This window comes from Aythya ferina (assembly GCF_964211825.1).
Source record: "Aythya ferina genome assembly, chromosome: 14".
Taxonomy (NCBI): Eukaryota; Metazoa; Chordata; class Aves; order Anseriformes; family Anatidae; genus Aythya; species Aythya ferina.
The window spans coordinates 8,924,493-8,945,881 of record NC_140312.1 but is presented as its reverse complement, the minus strand read 5'-3'; the positions used below and the strand labels follow the sequence as shown (position 1 = coordinate 8,945,881).

Here is a 21,389-nt window from a genome sequence, read left to right as displayed (position 1 = left end):
GCCATCCAGCCAAGGTCCTCAACCAAGGCTGGTGTCATGCTGCAGCCTGGGCACGGGGCAAGGAGGGTGAGGCTGCTTTGGGGTGCCTGAGGTGATCCCAAGCCAGCTCCAGTGCTGCTGAGCTGCCCCTGTCCCTGAGCTGCCCCTGTCCCTGAGCTGCCCCTGTCCCCAGCAGCAGGGGCTGGGCAGGGGGCAGAGCTGGGCAGCAGCTCCGAGCACCGCGCAGAGTTAATTTCATTAGCAGCTCCAGGAGCAATTAACAACTGCTCCGCTGCCTTCAAGAGCTGAGGCAGGTGTGAAGCCAGCGCGGATCTCCAGCCCGCACCGCAGCCTCCACCTGCCCCAGCGCAGGGCCAGCAACGCAGGGCAGAGCCCCAGCCAGCACAGCGCGGCGAGGGGCAGGCTGGGGAGATGGGGATCTCATTAAATCTCCCACAATCAGGCTGCTCCCGCTGCTGGGGAGCCCCACACCAATACAGCCACGTGCCAGCTGCCTGCATGGATAGGGATGGAGCTCGTGGGGTGGCACCCATGGGTGCCTGCTCCCTGCTCACCATCCTGTGCTGTGTGACCCCAAACCCCGGCACATCCCGCACGGGGACCGGTGGGTCTGGCAGAGGGCCCCCCCCAGCCTCCCTTGCATGGGCAGGAGCCCCGGCAAGGCGTAAACACCCTCCCTCAGGCTGGCTCATTATTACTAATGGCATTCGCATGGAAACAGGATGTTTTTACTCCTCGCCGCTCCATCTGCTCCTGCTGAAGTCACCGCGCCACACGTGAGCTCCCGGGGGGCTGCCATGGGAACCGGCACCAGTTCACCTCGCAGCGTGGGGACCCCCAGCCCGGGCTCTGGGACCCCCAGCGTGGCACTGGGGAGGGACATTGGGGTCGGGCTCTGCCCTGTTCCCATGCCGTGTGCTGCTCCCGTGATGCGCGGTGCCTCCTGGGTGCCACGCTGGCGCTGGGCTTCGCCGGCCACGTCTCTTGTCACCCTCGATGTCCCTCCTGTACCACGGCCTGGCGTGGCAGGGCTGTCACTGGGGAAGCGGCTGGGCGCGCTGACGAGTTAATAGACGCTAATTAATACAGATTGGGGAGATCACTTTCAATTCTGCTCGCTCTCCCTCTTGCTGAGGAAGGAGCCAAGGGGGTGGATGAGCTGGATCCTGCTCCGCTGCTGCCGGGGCTGGGCCAGCCTGGCCCATGCCAGTGGGGACATCCAGGCTGTGCCGTGTCCCCTGGCTATCCCCATGCCCCCACCGCAGGGTGCTCAGCACCCAGTGCCACCCCGCTGGGCGGCTGGACAGCCACTTGTCCCACCACCGCTGCACCCCGGGGGGATGCTGGCGACGCTGGCCCCGCTGGGTGCTGTAAATGGATTATTACTCGGAGTAATTAAGATGGAATTAAAAATTAATTCTCTTCTCCAGCACGCCGCGGTCGTGGCTAAGCTGCGTGCTGCAGACTTCGTGCCAGGGCTTGTGCCCGAAAGCGGCGGGGCTGGGGCAGAGGCAGTGTCACCCCGGGTGCTGGTGGCACAGCACGGGGTGTCCCCAAGGGGCTCGGCGGGCTGCGGCTGCCACCAGCCATCGCTGCCACCTCGCTGGGGACATCACATCACTGCCCCTCACTATGTGCCACGTGCTGGGCAGAGCCCCTGTCCGTGCCCTCCCAGCCAGCCCCGGTGTCCGCGGGCAAGGCCAGCACCAGGGTTCTCCAAACTCCCATCAAATATTGAAATGTGTATTTGAGCTCATGTATAATGGATCGTCCTCGTGCTTCCTCCCCATCCATTTGTGGTATTTAAGGAAGTAGAATATTAAACACCATTGTATTAGCAAAACTGCTGCCTGACTAATTGAGTTACAAAGGGAGAAGTGCTGACGAATAAACAGTGCATAATGTGTGGCTCTGGCGAGCAGGATGTGGCCACGGCACTGGCACGGGCTGTGCCCGGGCTGCACGGGTGCTGGGGGCCAGGATGGGCAGGGACTGGTGCTGCTGGCCCCGATGGCAGAGCCATGGTGTGAGAAACGTGTGGCATGTGGGGCTGGGACACGTGGCAGGGCACGGCACGGGATGTCCCAGGCCTCATCCTGCACGGGGAGGATGCTCGGAAGCAAAGCCAGGAGCCTGGGTGCGAACGCAGCCACACAAGGAAGAGAAAGATTATGAAAATGAAAAGTAAATAAATATGGATGTTGAGGACCTAATTCTGATAAGAGGATTTTCAAAATTAGCCATTTGCAGGAGTAGATTAACTGCATCTAATGCTGGGGGTGGGAAGGGCTCTATTAAGACACAGCAAACCCCGGCCCAGCCCTCCCCACGCAGCCTCCAGCGCCTGCAGCAGCGCTCGGTGCTTTTAGGGAGGCAGATTTGTTGTGCTGGAGGGCAGCGGGCTCTGACACCAGCCTGGGGCATGGCCCTGGTGCTGCCCCTTGAGCCCTTCCTGGCCCTGAAGGGTCCCGGGGATGCGGTGCCATCGCGCTGGGACATCCCTGGCCAGCACCCAGGGACCCTGCTGTAGGACTGGGATGGGGGCGATGGGGATGAGGGGAGCAGGGGGGAGAGGGCAGCAAAGCCACTGCCTTGGGCACCCTGTGACAGCCACCGCAGTGGGTGCCCCAGCTGGAGCGGGTGCCGATGCCCCCGGCACGGCTGTGGGTCCCGTGTGTGGGGCTGGGGGCACCTCCGTGCTCGGTGGGCAGGAGCGGGAGGCTGCCAGGGCTGGCAGAGGCTTTCTGCATCCCCCATCTCGGATTTTCTATCCAGGCAGCCAAGCAGAAATCTCATTACAGCCCGGCACAAAAGCAGCGTCCCCGAGCGTGGCTGGGAGCTGGCACAGCCTGGGGCGGGCACAGCCGCGAGGGTGTCCAGGAGTGTGGGAAGGGGCTGTGCCCCCCCTGCACCTCCCCACATCCCCCTGTAGGGTTCTACACCCCAAAGTGCCCCCCCAGCCCCTGCCCCAGCCCTGGTCCTTGCCTACAGACGTGGCTTCTGCTTGCCCCAGGCCCCCAGGTGCAGCCAAGTGCCTGCCAGCCCTATGGGGTCAGCTGCGGGTCCGAGTTTGGTGCCGGTCCCATGGGGATGTGAGCACGCAGGCGGGGCTGGGTGCAGCCACCCCGGGTGCCTGGCGCTCCCACGGCAGCAGCAGCCAATTAATTAGCAGGGCGGTGGGAGAGCAGCCGGAGCCGCTGGGGGATCGATGGGCGCATCGACCGCCTGGGAAACCCCAACCCTCCCAGCAGGGCAGGGGGCGCGGGCTGCAGCAGCAGCAGCCCCGTGCGAGGGGACATCGGGGGGCACAGCGGGGCACGGAGCCAGCCGGGAAAGGATGGGGACAGGCGGTGCCACCGCCACCACCCTGGGGAGAGCGGCCGGTGCCGTGCAGCGGGGACGCGGTGGTGCTAATGGAACCCCCCTGCCTCCAGGCTGCTCGGAGGCATTTACGTCAAGGGGAGACGTGGGATGCTCAGGATGCTCGCTGCGATGCGCCGAGGTCACTGCATGGGCACAGGGGAGCCAAACCCAATGCCCTGGTGGCCTGGTGCAGGGCAGGGTGGCACCGCCTGCAGCCAGCCGGAGTGCCACGGCATGGCCATGGCTGAAAGCCCCCGGGCACGAGGCTCCTGTCCCTGTCCCTGTCCCCATCCCACCCGCCCGCTCCCCCCGCCTGCCTCTGCCAAGCGGGGAAGTGCCAGCCCGTCCCCGCGGGGAAGGAGAGTGCTCAGCCGTGTTGCAGGAGCGTGGCTGCCACCGTCACGCAGATGAGAAGTGACAGCGAGGGACCCTGCTCAGGTACAGGATCCCTGCAGCGCAGGGCAGGATTTGCTGTCCCCCTCTGCCCTGCCTCTGCCTCTGGCACCAGGGGACAGCCCTGCAGGCACTTAACCCCTTCCCACCATGCAAACCCCACTGAGCAAACCCTGCTTTGGGACCCCGCTGGCAAATCCCTCTGCTGGAGGGGAGCAGCCCCAGCACCGCCGTGCCCACCCGCCCCGTGCTGCAGGATGGGGCCGTGCCCAGGAACACCACACGGGGCTGCAGCCCCCCACCCATGTGGGATTGTGAGCAAGGGGGGGGTCCGTGGGCCCCTCTCCCCCCTCTCCTCCCGCACCGAGTGCTGTCTCTGGGGAGGTTGTCATGGGAACGGTGCCGTGCTGCCCCTCGTCGCGGGGACCCCCACCGCGTGCCGCGATGCTCCTGGAGGCAGGGCGAGCTCAGCCGGTGCCCACACCAGGATGGGCACGGGGGGGCAATGGGCACCCATGGGACACAGCCCCCTGGAGGTGCTCGGGGGCTTCTGGCAGCACCCTGAGCCCCCCCACATGCCCACACCCACACCTCCCTCCTGGAGGAGCCCAGGGTGGCCCCGTGGTCCCTTGGGGTGGGCAGGGGTCCCCCATGGCCGTGGCGTGGCACAGCCCCAGTGCTGCAGCCGCGCTGCCTGCCCACTCCCACGGTGAGCCAGCGCCGCTGTTCCTCCCCAGCCCACACAGCCAGCAGCTCCTTCCCCGCTTGCTTTTGGGGGATTTTAACCCTGCAGCGCCCGTGCCGACAGAGGCAGCAGGGTGGGTGCCCGGGTGGCCGTGTGCTGGGTTTGTCCTTGCTGCCGGCGCGGTGGCGCAGGGTGAGGAGGGCTGGCGGCTCGCCCAGCGCCCGGCCCCGGCTGCGTGCCAGCTGCTGGCAAGGTGACCCCGGCATCACCAAGCCACGCTGCGTGCCCAGAGAGGGGGACGCGGGCACCTGCCCCCTGCCCAGCACCGTGCTGCAGTCCCCATCCCTGCTGCGCCCCACAGCTCCTCTGGCCCCACTCGCTGTGGGTCCCAAACCCTCTGTCCCCAGCCCTGTTGGACCCCACTGCACCCTGACCCCGCAGCTCCTGCCCCACTGCCCACCACAGATCCCCCCGTCCTTGCTGCCCCCCCAGCTTCAGCAACGTCCCCGTCCCCCCCCAACACAGCCTTGCTGCCTGTCTGCTGCCATCTGCCTCTCCCTTTTGATCAGTATTAATTTTTAATTATGATTATTGACAGGGCTGCCAGCTTGGCTGCCATACGGGCCAGCTGCCCGGCGTGACCCTGGCTGGGGACAGCCCTGGCACCGCCGCGCTCTCCAGGCGGTCCCTGGCCACGGCAGTGCTAACGTGGGGGGGGGTCCTGAGTGCCCCCCACCCTAATGTGCCTTCTGTGCCCCCGCAGGCAGGCACCCGGTGGGCAGGAGCTGAGGACAGAGCCCATCGTGTCCCCAAAAGGGGGGCTCTGGGTGGGCACCTCCAGCCTTGGGGCTGGCAGGAGACCCCAAAACCAGAGACAAACAGCTCCCTGACTTCCCTGACCAAACCGAGCCCCACGGCTGCGTGCAGGGGGCCATAAAGCAGCCCCTGCCAGCACCCAGCCAAGGCCACCAGCACGGTGTGACGGGGGGCACCCCAAGGGCAGAGCCCCCCCGCTGCCCCCAGCATAGGGCTGAGGGGATGGGGACAGGAGCCCAGCACAGCCCGCAGGAGGCTGGGGGACACGGGGGGGGGTCCTGGCACACCCTGGGCAGGGGGTGCTGGGGCTCAGCCCCATAGCGAGGTGGGGGGGCTGCAGGGGGTGGCTGTGCCGGGCAGCAGCCCCCAGCCCCAATTCATGCTGCCACTGCTGGGCGAGGAGGGGGGGAGACACACAGAGTAGGGCACCTGGCGGTGCGTACTGGGGGGTCCCAGGCAGGGCACGACCCCCCCCCCAGGCAGTGCTGACCCCCCCCCAGGCAGGGCGTGCTGCTGGCCCCCGTGTGCCGGAGCTGGCCAAGGTTGGGCGAGCGGCACCACCGCGTGGCCAGCGGCCGGCAGTGCAGCAGCAGGAGGAGCAGGAGCAGGGCTGCGCCCCCCCGACCCCCCCAGGTCCCCTCCTCAGTCCCCATAGCCCCCCCTTTGGGATGATCCCTCCCGCTCCCGGGCACTCAGCACCCCAAATCCCACCAGCGCTCTGTGCTCCCAGCCCCGCTCACCCAAGCAAGGGGGGCGCAGGATGAAGCCGTGCGCCTTCCCCATCTCAGGAGACCCCCACCCCAAAAAAAAAAGCCCCCCTCCAGCCCCTCACGCCCAGCACACACACAGGGAGCCGGCTGAGCTGCAGCCATTCATTGCGGGGTCGGGCCGGGGGTCCCGCTCCCCCCGCGGTCACACCACGAACTTGTTCTTGGTCAGGGAGCCGCTCTTGGTGGCCGTGTCCGCGTGGGCCTGGTAGCCGATGGTCACCTTCTGCGACAGCCCCAGGTGCTCCTTGTACACGCGCCTGCGGGACAGAGGGGGCTGCGGGGTCGGGGCAGCATCGCCGGACAGGACGGGACACCCAAATCACCACCCCCTGCCCCAGGAGGAGCTCGGGGTGCCACCCCCGTGGCTACGGGGCCAGGAGCCACCAGGACCCCGCTCCCCGCTGCGTTACCCGATGTGGGTGACCCCCTCCTGGTTCTCCGCCTCGCGGGTCCAGATGGCGATCTTGTCCCCCTTGGCGCGGATGTTGATGACGGCCCCGCACACCTCGTCGCTGTACTCGCCGAACATCTCCCCGATGAGGCACAGGAGCTGCAGGGGAGGCTGAGATGGTCCTGCCGGGGCTCGGAGCCACGTCGGGGGTGACACCACCACCACCCCCTGACCCCACATGTGGGCACGGGGCCGCGCTCACCGTCTCCAGCCAGAAGCGGTCCAGCTCCGTGTGCCTCTGCTGCTTGGCCAGGGTGATGAGCCAGCGCCCGCCGCGCTTGTTCTGGCTGTCCTCCCACATGGGCTCGATGCCATCCTGGGGACGGGCAGGGGGATGCTCAGGCAGCGCCAGCACATGGACACAACCAGCTCGGGGTCCGTTTCCCTCCCCCCAGCAGCCCCCAACCCCAGGGTGCCTTGGCACGGGGGTGTCGCACCTTGAAGAGGGAGTAGTCGCAGCCCGAGGTGAGCTTGCTGGCCAGCTGGATGTGGCTGTAGAGGCTGCAGCAGTGGGGGGAGACAAGAGGCAGTGAGGAGCAGTGCCCTGAGACCCCCCCGGGGGTCTCATCACCCCCCTGCCCGGCAGGCACTCACGCCCAGAAGTCCTCCACCGTGCTGAACTTGGTGACCAGGCGCAGGTTGGCCTGCCACATCTTGCTCTTGTCGTTCTTGAAGAACCACAGCGCCCACCTGGGGGGGGAAAATGGGCATCAACCAGGCTGGAGCCCCCCCAAACCCCCCTCCTGGTGCTGGGGGAGGCTCCCCACGGCCAGCCCCCCTTACCCGTACCTGTTCTGCAGGGGGTGCTTGCCCAGGCTCTCTGCCAGGAGCAGCTCCTGCTGCTGAGCCCTCCGCCGCCGCCGCTCCTCTTGCCTCCTCTGGGGAAGCAGGGACAGCCCCAGGAGCCCCACAGCCACCCCAATAGGGGGCACAGGGCCCCCACCCCACAGCCCCAAGGGGACAGCAGGGCTGCCCAGGCCCTGCTGCTGGTCCCAGCCCCGCTAGGGGCTGAGCAGGGCCAGGAGAGGACTCACCTGCTCCCCTGAAGCCATGGTGGCCAGCACAGCCCCATAGCTGCCCCCAGGGTTTTTAAGGGCTCACAGCTGGGCAGGACGAGGCGGGTGCCCCACTGCAGCTGGGGAGGGGTGGGGGGCACGGGAGGGGGCAAGGCAGGGGCTGGGGGAGGAGGAGGTGGGGGTTTGGGGCAGGGGGAGAGGTGGGATGGGGCTGGGTGGAAATGGGATGGGAAGGGAAGGATGGGATAGGATGGGATGGGATGGGAAGGATGGGATGGGGTGGGGTGGGATGGGATGGGGATGGGGTGGGACAGAGTAGAAGCAGAATGTGATGAGGAAGGAGTGGGATGAGGAGTGGATGGGGGACTGAGGTGGTGTAGGGACTGGGTGGGATGTGGAGAGGATGGGATGGGGACAGGTTGTGGTGGGGAGGGGATGGGATCGGGAGGAGATGGGATGGGGACGGGGTGGGATGGGGACAGGGATGGGGTGGGACTGGGACGGGGTGCTATGGGCACAGCATGGGATGAGCTCAGGAAGCCAGGGGACGGGGTGAGGGTGCGGTGTAACGGGACAGTCGGGGGGTGCCGAGCCTGTGCGGGGCAGCACCCCCGGGGCGCAGCTCCCCTGCGGTGAACCGGGACAGTGCAGAGCCACGGGGTGCCGAGCCGAGCCGAGCCGTGCCGGGGGGACCTGCTCCGGCTGGGGGGCGGCCGGGCACGGCTCTGCCCGGGCTGGGCACGGCTCGGCACGGCTCGGCACGGTTTGACACGGCTCGGCACGGCTCGGCACGGCTTTACTCGGACTCAGCACGGCTGTGCACAGCTCGGCACGGTTCAGCACGGCTCTTCCCGGCTCGGCACGGCTCTGCCCGCTCCCGGCCCGGCTCGGCACGGCTCGGCGCGGTCCCCCCCTCGCATCTCATCGCGGCGCGGCCCCGGCACAGCCGCACTGAGCCCGCCCCGCCGCAGCCCGGCCCGGCTCGGCCCGGCTCGCTGCGCGCCCCTCCCGTCCCCGCCGCCACCGATCCAGGTCGGGCACCGCGGCGGAGCCCCGGGGCGAGGGGGGGGGGGGGGGAAGCGGCGGAGCCCCCCGGGGATGGGTCGGGGGGGGACGGCGGGGCCGGGGCGGAGCCGGGCCGGGCCCGGAGGGCGCGGGGATGCGGCGGGGAGGGCGCGGGGCCGGGGTGAAGCCGTGCGGGCTCTCCCCGCAGAGCCGCCATGGAGGTGTTCATGAAGGGCTTGTCCAAGGCCAAGGAGGGGGTGGTCGCCGCCGCCGAGAAGACCAAGCAGGGGGTGGCCGAGGCGGCCGAGAAGACCAAGGAGGGGGTCCTCTATGTGGGTAAGGGCCTGCCCCCCTTCCTCGCCCCCCCCCCTCTCCCCGCGCGCCTGCCCTTGCATCCTCCTGCGTTTGCCCTTGCAGCCTCCCGCCCATCCCCCTGCTGTCCCCGCTTGTCCCCGGGTGTCCCCCCCGGTGTCCCCCGCAGCCCCTGCCCCAGCCCCGGGGGGTTGCGGGGTGCAGGGGATGGGACCCCCGCGGCTGCGCCCCCTGCGCCCCCCCCCCTCCCCAGCGCTGCGACCCGCAGGGGCCGTGCCGGGGATGCTCCGGGGCAAAAGGGGTGCTGGTGGGCGCGCCCTGCCCCTGGTGCTGCTGTCGGGGGGGTTTGGGGACTCCCCTGCTGGGGGCTGTCCCCCTCTGGGCTGCTCAGGCCCCGGGGCAGTGCCAGCTGCTCCGTCCTGCTCTGTCCCGCCAGCAGCGCTGCGTGGTGAGGGGCTGGAGTGGTGCTGAGCCGTGCCGGGTCCTGGCGGGGCAGCGGGGGCTCATCCTGCCCAGGGTGTGTGCCCCGGGGGGGGTCCCGAGCTCTGGAGCACCCCGAGGCCCCGTCCTGCAGGAGGTGCCCGCACGGTGCTGGCCTCAGCTCCGGGCACCGACCCCGGCTCCCGTGGGGATGCCTCGTGCAGCGGCACAGCCTTGATGCTGCCCAGTGGTGCTGGTCCTGTGCTGCCCCAACCCGGGTCTCCCGCAGGGACCGGAGCAGCCTCGTAGGGTGCCGGGGGGGTGCTCAGCCCCCGGCTGTCCCACTGGGGTGCGGGCAGGATGCGGCCCTGGCTCACGGAGCACCACCGGGGCCCTGGGCACGGTGCGGTGCGTGGGGCTCTCTAACCCCATCTCTCTCTGTTTCTACCCCCAGGGAGCAAAACCCAAGGCGTGGTGCAAGGCGTCACCTCAGGTACGGCCCCTCTGGCTCCCCTCTGTCCCCAGGAGCGCAGGCCCCGGCTAACGAGATCAGGGGCTAATTGAGGGGGCTGATGTCACCCGGCTAAAGCCTCTTATATAACAGGGCCCGCAACAAAGGATTTGCGGCGCTGCTCGCGCTCCGTGCCCAGCTGCAGAGCGCCGTCCCGGCCCCCTCCCCTCCCCAGCGCCCGGGCACGCAGGCGGGGAGGGCCTGATCCTGCCCAGCGCCTCCCTGCGCCCCCCCTGTGCCGGGAGGGGGGGCACTGACGCGCTCCCCCCGGCTCTTGCAGTGGCTGAGAAGGCGAAGGAGCAGGCGTCCCAGCTGGGCGAAGCCGCCTTCTCGGGTGCCGGCAACATCGCGGCGGCCACCGGGCTGGTGAAGAAGGAGGAGTTCCCTGCAGACCTCAAGGTGAGCCCTGCGCCCTCCGGCACCGCTCTGCCCGCAGCGGGGCCGCCACGGCCCCCGGCACAGCGGGGAGCCCCCCAGGGCCATCCCCAGCCCCGCAGGATGGATGCGGTGACACCCCCAGCGCCTCGCCGGAGGGTCCGCAGCTGAGCACACCCGGGGGTGGTCGGGAGGGGGACACATACACACACAGATGCCACCGTCCCCAGCGTCCCCAGCGTGGTGGCTGCGTGCGCCGGGGACGTGTGCGTGCGTGGGGTCCCGCATGGCGGCGCGGGGCCGGCGTTGCGCAGCGCTGGGGCGCGCGGCGAGGTGAGCTGACAGCTGCGGGAGCGCGGGGCCGGGAGGGGCGGCGGGGTGGGTTTTTTTTTTTCGCATCTCGCCGCCCCGATGAGCCGCTCGCTTCCAGCTTAGCCCGAAATAGCATCAGCTGAAGAAATGAGGCCACAGCAGGCACCGCCGCTGCGCGGGGGGGGGGGGATCGGCCGCCCTCCTCGCTTCTTGCCAGCGCCGGGGAGGGGTTCCCGGCACCACCCTGCCCTGCTGGGGATGCAGGATGCTCCCGCAGCCCTACCAGAGCCTGAGGGGGCCACATGGTGCCAGCACATGTCACCCACCCGGGGATGAGGCTGGGAGCACTGCAGGCACACGCACCCAGGCGCTGCTCCCACAGCCCCTTTGCCTGTCACCTCCCGGCTAGGCGCAATGCTGTGAGCGCAGGGTGCCCTGCCAGCCCCCCACACCCTGCCCCATACCACACCAGCCTGTCTTGATCCCACTCCCCTGGTACCCCCAGCCGGAGCTCCCAGCATCACGGGTGCATGGCTGGTCTCCGCCAGGTCCCCCCAAGTCCGGCAGGAGCAGGGAGGGTGCGTGGGTGACACGCGGGGGGCTGTTTGTGTGGGACTGACCACCCCGCTTCGCCCCCAGCCAGAGGAGGTGGCCCAGGAGGCTGTGGAGGAGCCGCTGGTCGAGCCGCTGCTGGAGCCAGAGGGGGAGAACTACGAGGAGCCCCCGCAGGTGAGGGGCCGGGGTGGCACTGCGGGTGGCGTGGCTGCGCTCAGCCCTGCAGCCTTGAGGGCGGGCTGGCGTGGGGCTGGGGGGCACGGGGGCTCCGTGCCCCAGGGAAACTCTCTCACAGGCTTTTTCTTCGCCCACCCCGCAGGAGGAATACCAGGAGTACGAGCCAGAGGCATAATGGACCCCCGTCCTTGCCTCTTCCACCAGCAGCACAACGAACCGCCGGTAGCCCCCTGCTCCTCCCCAGCCAGCCCCGGCCGGTGCCCACGTGCCGGGGAGGAGCAGGGGTGCCCCTGCCCCGTTCGCTCACAAGTTCTTCCTCCAGTTCCGTTCCAAGGGACCGTGTCCGTGTCTCCGTACCGTGTCTAGCAGTGAGAAACCCGCTGTGTCTAAGCCCCAGAGCCCCGGCGCGTGCCCGAGCCGTGGGCGCTGCCCGCAGGGGCCGGTGTGTGTGCGTGTGTGCGTGCGTGTGTGCCCGCCGAGCCCGGGTTTATCGCCCTGTGTCCCTCCCAGCGCCATAAACCCGGCTGCTCCCGGCGTGTCCGTGTCTGTACAAAGCATGTTGACCTGCTCGCGGGCTGCTGTACATTCCGCTTGCACGCGTGTCCCCGTGGTTCTGCTCTGGTCGTCGTGGAACTATTTTTTTTTATTTATATATATCTCTCTATCTATGGGTGGACGGGTCTTTTGCCTTTGTGAGCCCTGGGCGCCCCAGCCCGCTCCCCAGCCTGCTGGGTGGTGACGGTGCCCGCGCCCCCCCTCCCTCTCCCCCCGAGGTCCCGTAGTGCCGACGCTGTGTTGTGACGTGGCATGGATATCCCCTCGCCCCCGTCGCTGGATGTGCAATACGGGGGCAGCTGCCAGTGACACAGCTGCCCCCGTGTCCGTGAATAAAGCCAACTCTTGTCTGTAGCCCCCTGGTCCTGGTTGTGGGGTCCCTGGGGAGAGTGGCTGCCCCCACCCTTTGGTGGCAGGGCTGGCGGGTTTGAGGGAGAAGATTTGAGGGGCTGGGGCAGGCTGTGGGAGCAGGTCCTCGTGAAGACAAAACTCTTCCCTGTGTGCTTGCTGCTGCTCCAGCAGTGGGCAGCACGCTCTGGCTGAGCCTGGGGTGCTCGCAGCATCCCCGTGCCACCCGTCCTGCTGCTGGCTGCAGTGCTTGGCGAATGGAGGGGACCTTTGGGGCTGAGGACCCTAAGCCAGGAGGAGGATGGATGTGGTCCTGGCCTCGAGCACTGGTTCCCTTCCAGTTCTGGCCCCTGGCTCTGCCAGCAGGCACAGGCTGTGCGTGCAAAGGGGGTTCAGGTGCTGGGCGCAGGCTCCCTGCAGGCTCACGCCTCCCCAGAGCAGCAGGACGTGCAGTAAGGTGCCTCCTGGACACGCACCCCGATCCTTGTGCTACGAGCACGGAGCAAAGGAGGACATCTCCTCTGCGCCCACCCCAGAGGGCAATCTTTGGGCCTCCAGCTCCCACCGGGTGGGACCCCCAGACCAAACTGTGTCCCCAGGCAGCCTGCAGCCCCTCTGCTGCAGCAGAGGCAGCGGGGAGAGGTTCTGCTGAGCCTGCCCCTGCGCGGATCGTATTAAATTCCTCACCCATGCTGGCTCGCCAGCTTTGCCGGTGAGGAGCGAAGCTGCAGCAGTCAGCACAGGCACACAACAGGTCTGCTGACGCCTGCAGATCCCGGCCCTGGCTCCCATCCCCGTGTCTGCACCAGTTGCAGCAGTGCCTGCAGCGCTCCCCATGCACTGCTGGGCACGCTGTTAAGCAGCCTGAGCTGGGGCTCTCCCCGGGGGTACAGTTTTGGGGAGGGAGGCGGATACGAGCAGCAGCTGAAGGTGAGACAGGCTGCAGGGGGGCGTGGGACCCCCCGTGCTGTGTCCCCAGAGCCAGGCTGGGAGTGCTGCAGGACCGGCTGTGCTGCAGTGGGTCCCCGGGCAGCAGCGCTGCAGGGCTTCAGCCCCTGGCAGAAGGAGGACAAGTTGGTTTAGCTCAGCTTTTCGGAAGAGCTCCCCTAGCTGGCCAAGAAGTCCTGCAGCATGCGGCAGAGCGCTCCCAGGAGAGCAGCGTGGCACGGGGGCAGCTGGGGCACAGCCAGACATCCTGCTGTGACCAGGAGGCTGCAAAGGGGCTGGGGCAGAGCGGGTGTGGAGGGACGAATCCAGCCCGCACTGCCCAGGAGAGCTGAGAGCCAGGCACAAGGGAGAGAGCATATAAACCATCAAAAGAAACCATTTATAGAGACCGGGGCTTCCCCAGGCGGTATCGGGGCACCTCTGCGCAGCAGACCTGTGTCCCTCCCCGCGTGGCAGCCCGTCCTTGTCCCGTGCAGCCTGGCGGGTGCTGTCAGTAGGTGAAGCCGGCCTCGTTGTACACGGTGAGCACCTTCTCCAGTGCACACAGGTAGGCAGCGGTTCGCTGGTCCAGGCCCAGGTTGTACCTCGCAGCCACGTCCATGATTTGCTGAGGGGAGAGGCGCTGTGAGGCCGCCGTGTGCTGGAAAGGTCTGGGGGCAAAGGGGGAGGCAGGGAGGAGGGGGCACGCAGTGTGTGCGAGGACTAAACCACAGCCACAGCAGCACCCAAAGGGCACGAGGCCACCCCTGGGTGCCCACTGCTGAGCACGGCACAGGGCTGCTGCCCCCAGGGGTGGCACGAGGCCTCCCCCAGCACCGCCAGCACCAGGCTGCGTGTCGGGGATCATCTAAACAATCCTGGGAATGGGACCCGAAGGTTCAGGGGGACAGGGAGAAGGACAGGGACCCAGGAGGTGCTCCCTCTGTGCCAGGAGCAGCGGGGGACTGCTGAGCAAGAGGCTTTACCCGAGCTGCGGCCACAGCCAGCAGGGGAAGGGGAACCCAGGCCTCGAGCGGTGCTGAGGGTGGGCACCCTGCAGGCAGAGCCCCCGCAGCGAGGGCTGGGGTAAGGCCAGGAGCCCCGCGAGGTACCTTGGCTGACTGCTCCATGGTGTAGGCCAGTCCCGCGTACACGATGTCCTGCTCTGAGGCACCCTGAGGGGGACAGCAAATTAATCTTTTTTTTGGGGGGAGGCTGGGCTGATTTACCAAACGCAGCCCCACAGAGCACCACGGGTCGGCACCCTCAGCTGGCCCGGGGGGCTCTGCGTGGGGGGCACCCAGGACACCCAGTGCCCTGTCCCAGCTGTCCCCACACCAGGGGAAGGCAACTGCCCACCGACAGCGGCACGGCACCACGCACACCCCACATCCCACACCCTGCTGGGGGCAGCAGACAGGGGTGCCAGGGACTGTGCAACCAGCATCCAGGACAGCCACCCTGCTGCAGGCACTTACGGACACGCGAGCCTGGAGCTCGGGGGACGGGAGGATGGGGATCTCCCCTCGGGCCTTGCCGAAGCAGCGCTCCAGGCTGTGCTGCACTGACTGCAGCAGGTAGTGGCTCGACTCCCACTCGTACTGGAAGCTGAGGCGGCCGTAGCTAACGTGGTTCAGGTTCTTCAGCCACTCGAAGAAGGACACGGTCACGCCACCGGCGTTCACGTACACGTCCTGCCGAGGGCAGCACACGCTCGTCGTCTGCTGCCTCGAGTGACCCCGAGACCCAGGATTGATCTGGGGGGGTCCTCCCCCCTCTGCCTTCAGCCCCTCCCCACTCCTGCCCTCAGGGACACCCTGAGGTTACCGGGCTGGCTGAGTCCTAGGGCTGCAGAGTCTCTGACCAGAGACACCAGCTGTGATGTGGCAGTTTGCTGCTGGCCAAACATGACTGCAGGACCTGCTGGTGACAGCCAGGAGCCCTGGGGTCTGCCACCGCTTGCAGCCAAGAACCGGGAGGGCACAGAAGGGAAAGCAGCAAGCTGAGCTCCCCGGATTTGCTCGGCAGCTGGAGTGAGGCAGGAAACAACTGCGGCAGCACTGTGAATGCTGCCTGATCTCGGAGCCTTGCAAAGCCAGGCTGGATCCACATCAGTGCAGCCAACACCACCGTGAGCCTGCCACCTCCCCACGCACTGGGGATGGACGTACCGGGATGACCAGGATGTTTCTTTGCAGGAATATGTCGTGTGCTGCGGGTGTAGTGGGGCCGTTGGCAGCTTCAACGATGATCTGAAAGCACAAGCAGAGCAGAGGTGACATGGGACAGGAGAAATGGAAGGAGAAACCAGGCCTGGGCTGCTGTTATCCCCCCCACCAGGTCACTTCTAGTGGCAGAGTTTTGAGTGCTCGCCTCCCCACCGAGGCTGTTCAGGGCCCGCAGATGCTCAGACCTCATGTTTTGCAAGAGATGATTAAAGGTTCAGGCTGCAAAAGACCTTGGCCGTGACAAAGTCCCAGGTGCCAGCATGCCTTGTCCCTTTGGACCTGAAGCTCACAGTGGAGGCTGGAAGCTGCTTTCTGGAGCAGTTCCCTGCTTCGCTCACTCTTATCTGCTGCCTCTGATTTCCAGTGCCCACACTGTAACACCCAGCACCTTCAAGGATCTCATCTCCTCTGCCCTGGGGGAGGATGTGGTAAAGTAGCGAATGCTGAGGATGCCAGCAGAGCCAGCCAAGGTCACTCAAGATTCCTTGCTCCTGCCAGCAAATGGGAGGGCTTAGGCTTCCCTCTTCCCCTCCGTTACGTGACCTGCTACCTCTGCCTCACTCTCTGTCCCTCTGGCACAGGGGGCACGTTGTCAGCGAGGTGACGTGACACCTCCCTGGGGTGCTGAGTGCCCCAGCTGATGCTACAGCACACAGCAGGTCCCCAGGGGGAGCGCATGCTGTGGGCTCTCTGTACCTTGGCTTGCACCCGGGGCGCGTTCTCCCTCGTGAGCTGTTTCTCAATAGCAGCAGGGATGAGGATGTCGCAGGGCACCTCCAGGATGCTGCCCTCATAGGGCTCTGCTTTCGGGAAGCCAACTATGGTGCCATGGCCCTGGGGCGAGAAGGAGAGCCAAGCTGGGCTCTGCAGGAGACGCGGGGCAGCCCCTGCTCCATGGATGCTTTGAGGACAAGCACCCACCACCACCCGTTCAGAACAGGCTCAACTCACTCTCTCGTAGTCTTCCAGCTCCTTGGGGTTGATCCCACTGGGATTGTAAATGGCCCCGTCTGTCTCCCCAACGCAGATGCAGCGGGCTCCAAACTGGTGCAGGTACTTCATGGTGTGCAGCCCCACCTTGCCAAAGCCCTGCAGCAACACAGAGCAGCGACAGCTCGGGGCAGAGGGAAGGAGTGGGGCCAAACAGAGAGCTGTGCAACAGGAACAGCATCCCCGACCTAGCTGACCCTTGTGAGCGCCCCGGCTGGAGGTAGACGAGGTGCTGGCAGGACAGAGACCACCATGGCTGGCTACAGGGTTGTACGAAGCAGACCCTGTGGCTCCCAGCTCAGCCTGTCTTTATCACCTCCAGAGCTCCTGGACGTGATGTTCCAAGCACAGCACGCTGTTCAGTTTCTACGAGCCGATCTCAACAGCAAACTGATGCAGTGAGAAGCACAGCCCTTTGTTGGGCACCGCACAGCGCCTAGGCACAATCTGAGCATTCCTCCGGCACCTCGCACTGCTCTGTTTATTTCTCCTTCCAAAGAGCACTGGGCTCAGCAGAAAATGCAGCCAGCCAAGCTGCAGGCAGAGCGGTGTTGGCTCAGTGGTGTTGGGGCAGCAGCGGCCGAGAGCAGCAGCTGCAGGAGATGCAGCAGGGGGAAGCACCTCACCGCGGCTGGGAGCAAGGCCTGGCTGCAGGGGAGGGAAAGCCCTTCCTGGGAGGAGAGGGGAAGAGGCAGGGCTGGCACCCTGAGGTCCCAGCTTGCTCCCAGACCCACAGAGCACCCCAAGGGATGGGGGCTGCGCCCACAAGCTTCGCAGCGGGGAACCTCAGAGCTCACTCGGCTGGTGACAGAAATGTGAAGCCACCACAAGGACCAGCTCCTTCCACCAGAGCCACCAGAGCTCCGTATCCTGTCTCCTGTCCTCTCTGTGGCTGCACAGACCAGGGTTTGTTGCAGCTCCTATTTATGTGGTGTTAGTGGATGGCTAGGGAGAAATGTTGGAAATGCCTGCACCGTGTGAGCAGCACTCACCCCTGAGCCTCCGTATGCAGCCGGTCTGAAAAACTGCTCAAAGGAGCAAATTTGGCCATGCCAGCTGCCATGGTGAGTTCTTCTGCTTGAAACCTTACAGAGGTTTTGTTTGCAGGGATGGGCCAGCTCTGTGGACCTGGTGCTGAACAGCTCACCAGCAGGTGGAGGTGACATGCTTGGGGCTCAGGAGCCAGGGGCTCAGGAAATCGTCTCTGGGCAGTGCTGCAGGAGCTGAGGCTGAAAGCTCTCCCAGAAAGAAGCAGCAGAAAGACGCCAGAGAAGTGCCCTCCTCAGAGCTGCAGGGGGCTGGGCACTCACCTGCAGCACGAAGGTCTTGCCGGGCAAGCCGGGGCTCATGCCGATGCAGTCCATGTAGTGCGTGTTGTTGATGTAGTTCTCGATGCCATGCAGCACCCCGCGCCCGGTGGCAGAGTGTCGCCCTTGGACCCCTCCCTGGCTGATGGACTTCCCGGTGACGCAGGCCAGGGCATTGATGTCCTGCGAGGCCGGGCAGGGAAGAGCAGTGGTTAAGGTCTCCCCTGGTCTGAGTCCTCCAGAGAAGCACCCTGAGCTAAATGTGCATTCCTCAAGCCTTGGCGTCCTTCATCCAGCCCCGAGCCTCAGCTAAAACTGCAGCAAGTCCCTGGAAAGGGCCCCTAGGCACAAACCCTCGTGACACCCACAGCACCCTGGGCTCCGAACCAGCAGCGCTGGAGCTTACCCGGTACCCCAGCGTGTAGGTGTAGGTGTCAGCTATCCAGCACATCTCCCGTTCCCCGGTACTGACATCAGGGGCCAGCACATCAATCCCAGGCCCTGTGGAGGAGGAAAATCTGTCAAATCTGTCAAATTTGCTCCGGCCATTGGCATATGTACATATGGTTTCCACAGGCTGGTTGTGTTCTTGGGCACACCAAGGAATGCCCCATCCAAAGCCCGGAGCTGCCCATGTACCAGCATATTCCCAGCCTCCCTTGCATTAGCATCTTCAGCTTTTACAGGGTCTTTGCCACATCCCTTCCAAGCATTTTCAAGTAAAAAGGGAACACAAAGGTTGTTGTTTTGCGACTAGCATCTGCTGAGCAGGAGAAACTCTCCCTCCTCTCCATGTGTCCGTGCAGGCCAGCGGGAACCAAGGGCAGTGCCCTTGCTGATCAGCAGCACCTACAGTGCAGCCTGGGCCAGCTGCTGCTGTGTTTGGTGCTATGTGGGGCTCTCCCTGCTCCAAATTCACAGCCGAGACAGGGAGGAGCAGTGACCTGCCAGCAGAGCAGCAGGGCAGTGCCCAGTGGGTGGTCGCTGTCTGCTCCGCTGCCTGCAACCCGCTCACTTCTTATGGAATGGGGAAAAAACCACTCTCACCTATAAATCCCTTCTTGGCCATCTCTATAGTAAAATGTCTCGTTATTTTCTCCAGCTCGTGTTCCTGTGCGAGAGCATCAAAACACTGTTGTTACTACAGGCCCCAAGAAAAATCAGGGAGCCAAGGTCCAGCACCCAACAGCTCCCCTTCCCCGCCTCTACACAGCACACCCTGATGTCTGCAGGGGGATAATTCTCCCTTGCTATGTCAAAAAAAGAGATGTGTGAACTCGGGGTCCCTTTGACCCCTCCCCATCCAGCCCCTTGCTGATTTGCACCTTCCCCCAGCACCACAGCAGCAGCAGGGCAGCGTCCCTGCTCCGGAGTCTTTCAGCCTGTGTCTGTCTGCACGCACTGAACCGTAAATCAGAGTTCACCACCCCCGTCTCCCCCCCAGAGCTGCTTTTCACAGTTGCTGGGTGAGTGTTACTCACTGCAAGCGGCTTCCCCCCCCCGCTTGTCAGAGCGCATCGCTGCGATACGCGGAGAGGAAGGGCTGTGCAAATGGAGCGTGAGTTATGGGCCGCCAGCAGGGGAAGGAGGGGGGGAGCTCACCGAGTATTTCCTGGGATCAATCCTCACACCCGCCACGGCACCACCGAAAGGAACATCTGCAAAAGACCGGGTGAGGCAGCCAGATGCTCCCCGCCTGCCCCCAACAAGCACGCACCCCCCCCCCCCGCCACGCACAGCTCCCCCCTAAGATGCTGTGTGGAGGAAAGCAGGCAGGATACAGACCCCGAGCCTGCCACAACCACCGCCCGGCAGCGCTGAATCCATGACAACACAGAGCCTGCATGTGAGAAGCACAACGCCTGGCGCTCCCTGATGCACGCCCATGTCCCGGCCGCCCGGCAGTGCATTCTGCAGCCGCAGCGAGCCTGGGCCTCGCGCATCAGTGCCCGGAGGAACATCCTGCACCTCCAGAGCGCTTCTGCTTTTCAAAGCACCTAACGAGCTGCTCTGAGTCACCGCGCCGCGGCCCCATCCCATGCCCAAGTCACCGCGCGCTTTTACGCTCCTCTGGTACTTACCCACCACGGCACATTTGTATGTCATTAATGCAGCCAGGGCTTTTACTTCATCGACGCCGATTGAACTGCTGAAACGAACCCCTGGGAAAAGAGGAGAGAGAAGAAATGAAGAGTACCTGCCTTTTTCTTTCCTTTTTTTTTTTTTTTTTGCCACAAACAGCACAGAGGAAATGTAGGCAAGGCTTTGACTCCTCTGTAACAGCAGCATCCAGTCACAATAGGTGATCAGAAATCATTCAGCTGGGCTCGTTCCTCCAGACAACCACAGAATGGAAAACAACCTCCTAACCACCAGCCATCCTACAGACACGGGACAGCTTCGGGGAGCACCTCTGGGAGGGGACAGGAGGTTGGGCCCCCTCGGGAACAACCGTGACCGCTATGGGGCACGTTTGGGGTGCGTTACACCCTCAGTGAGCACGTGGCATTTAGGACAGGGACTCAAAGGCACACGGGGACGGCCACGAGCCACACGCTGACATCCAGAGGGGGCTGCAGGAGGGGTGAACCAAAAGGGAGGACATGTGGGACAGAGACCGCGGCTCCCTCACCCCCTTTGCAGGGCAGGCGGTGCTGGCTGTGCTGTGCCCGCCAGCCCTGCACCACCTCCCAGGTGCCGCCGTCCCGGCGCAGGGGGAAGGCCACCTCCAGCACATAGCTGCAGCTCCGGATGGTCTCCAGTAGCCCGCGCAGCCAGGGCAGCCTTCCCGGCCTCCCCGCCGCCGACTGCAGCGCCAGGCTGGCCGCCCGCCCGTAGAAAGTCTCCACCATGGCCAGCAGCCCGGGGGCATCGGGGCTGCCCCCCGCCAGGCTCCCCCCGGCCCGGCACTGCCCCGGCACCACTCCAGCTCCACCACGGCCCCGCAGCCTCCCCGCTGCCCTCCACATGGCTGCCCTGCCGCCCTCAAAATGGCCGCCCCGCCGCCGCCATTTTGATGGCCAGTCGCATGGCATGAGTGTCATGGAGCCGAGGCAGTGGGCAGGCAGCGCCGTTTTGAGGGCTTTCAAGGTGTTTTTTGGACCTCCCAGGAGCGTTCGTGCCACCCCAAAGCATCTGTGGCTCTGCCACCCCGCAGCGGGTGCTGCCCGCCGGGACGCAGCCTGGCTTGGGGAGGGGGCTGAGTGCGGTCCTACACCTGTAGCCTACGCTTGCCCCGGTACTGGGGGCAACCCCGTCAGCCCCCCGGGGCTGTGGGTGCCGGGTGCGGGCTCGGCTGGCGTGGGTGCGCCTGGTGCGTTCACGTGGCGCTGCCCGTGCACGCGTGGGAGGCAGGCCGCGGCGCGGAGGGAGGGGGCTGCCACGCTACCTGCGCCCGCGGCCCCCTCCCCGCGGGGAGGATGCGCTTTTCAGGCAGCTGCCTGGCTCCTCGCGAGCCGGGGGAGCGCGGGAGTGCGTTGCCAAGGCAATGGGGACCATCTTACTCATCCTCCTCGCTATTGTTATCCTGCCAGCCCGGAGGTGCCCGGGTGGGGAGAGGAGGAGGAGGAAGAAGGCAGCTGGCCGGGGAGGAAGGCTGGCTGCAGGGAGGGGAGAGGCGCACGCCAGCCCCCCACGGAGGGGCTGGGACACGCAGGGGCTGGGATACGAGGTGCTGATGGGGAAGGGGAGAGCAGGGGGGTTGAGGTGTGAGCAGGAAGGATGCGGCCCTACAGCCCCGGGGTCCTGTTCTCCGCCAGGACCTGGCTCTGCCTGCGGTGTCCCCTGTCCTCCCCATCCCCAGCCTGGGCTCGAGCCCCCATGGGGCAGCATAAACCCAGATGTAAACCCGTAGCTGGGGTGCCCCTTACCATA

General features: G+C 65.9%; 3 protein-coding genes across 3 annotated transcripts; 1 reads left to right on the top strand and 2 right to left on the bottom strand.

Moving 5' to 3' along the window:
* Nucleotides 1-6,115: 6,115 nt before the first annotated feature.
* EIF4E1B (eukaryotic translation initiation factor 4E family member 1B) lies at nucleotides 6,116-7,546 on the bottom strand. Its single transcript, XM_084536104.1, has 7 exons — nucleotides 7,513-7,546; nucleotides 7,268-7,356; nucleotides 7,073-7,168; nucleotides 6,916-6,979; nucleotides 6,681-6,794; nucleotides 6,438-6,577; nucleotides 6,116-6,284 (listed from the first exon to the last, which is right to left on the bottom strand). The coding sequence occupies exons 1-7, from the start codon at nucleotides 7,528-7,530 to the stop codon at nucleotides 6,170-6,172; spliced, it is 636 nt and encodes a 211-aa protein (XP_084392230.1). The 5' UTR covers nucleotides 7,531-7,546; the 3' UTR covers nucleotides 6,116-6,169.
* An 855-nt stretch (nucleotides 7,547-8,401) lies between these two features.
* On the top strand, nucleotides 8,402-12,070 carry SNCB (synuclein beta). Its single transcript, XM_084536103.1, has 6 exons — nucleotides 8,402-8,526; nucleotides 8,708-8,835; nucleotides 9,686-9,724; nucleotides 10,023-10,141; nucleotides 11,069-11,158; nucleotides 11,304-12,070. The coding sequence occupies exons 2-6, from the start codon at nucleotides 8,715-8,717 to the stop codon at nucleotides 11,334-11,336; spliced, it is 402 nt and encodes a 133-aa protein (XP_084392229.1). The 5' UTR covers nucleotides 8,402-8,526; nucleotides 8,708-8,714; the 3' UTR covers nucleotides 11,337-12,070.
* A 1,300-nt stretch (nucleotides 12,071-13,370) lies between these two features.
* On the bottom strand, nucleotides 13,371-20,560 carry LOC311444388 (glutamate dehydrogenase, mitochondrial-like; the record flags this gene model as incomplete). The annotated part of the gene is made up of 12 exons (XM_084535506.1): nucleotides 13,371-13,619; nucleotides 14,104-14,166; nucleotides 14,470-14,685; nucleotides 15,163-15,243; nucleotides 15,916-16,053; nucleotides 16,171-16,308; nucleotides 17,520-17,699; nucleotides 17,923-18,017; nucleotides 18,564-18,627; nucleotides 19,119-19,174; nucleotides 19,598-19,678; nucleotides 20,149-20,560. The coding sequence occupies 12 exons, from the start codon at nucleotides 20,558-20,560 to the stop codon at nucleotides 13,503-13,505; spliced, it is 1,641 nt and encodes a 546-aa protein (XP_084391632.1). The 3' UTR covers nucleotides 13,371-13,502.
* Nucleotides 20,561-21,389: the final 829 nt, after the last annotated feature.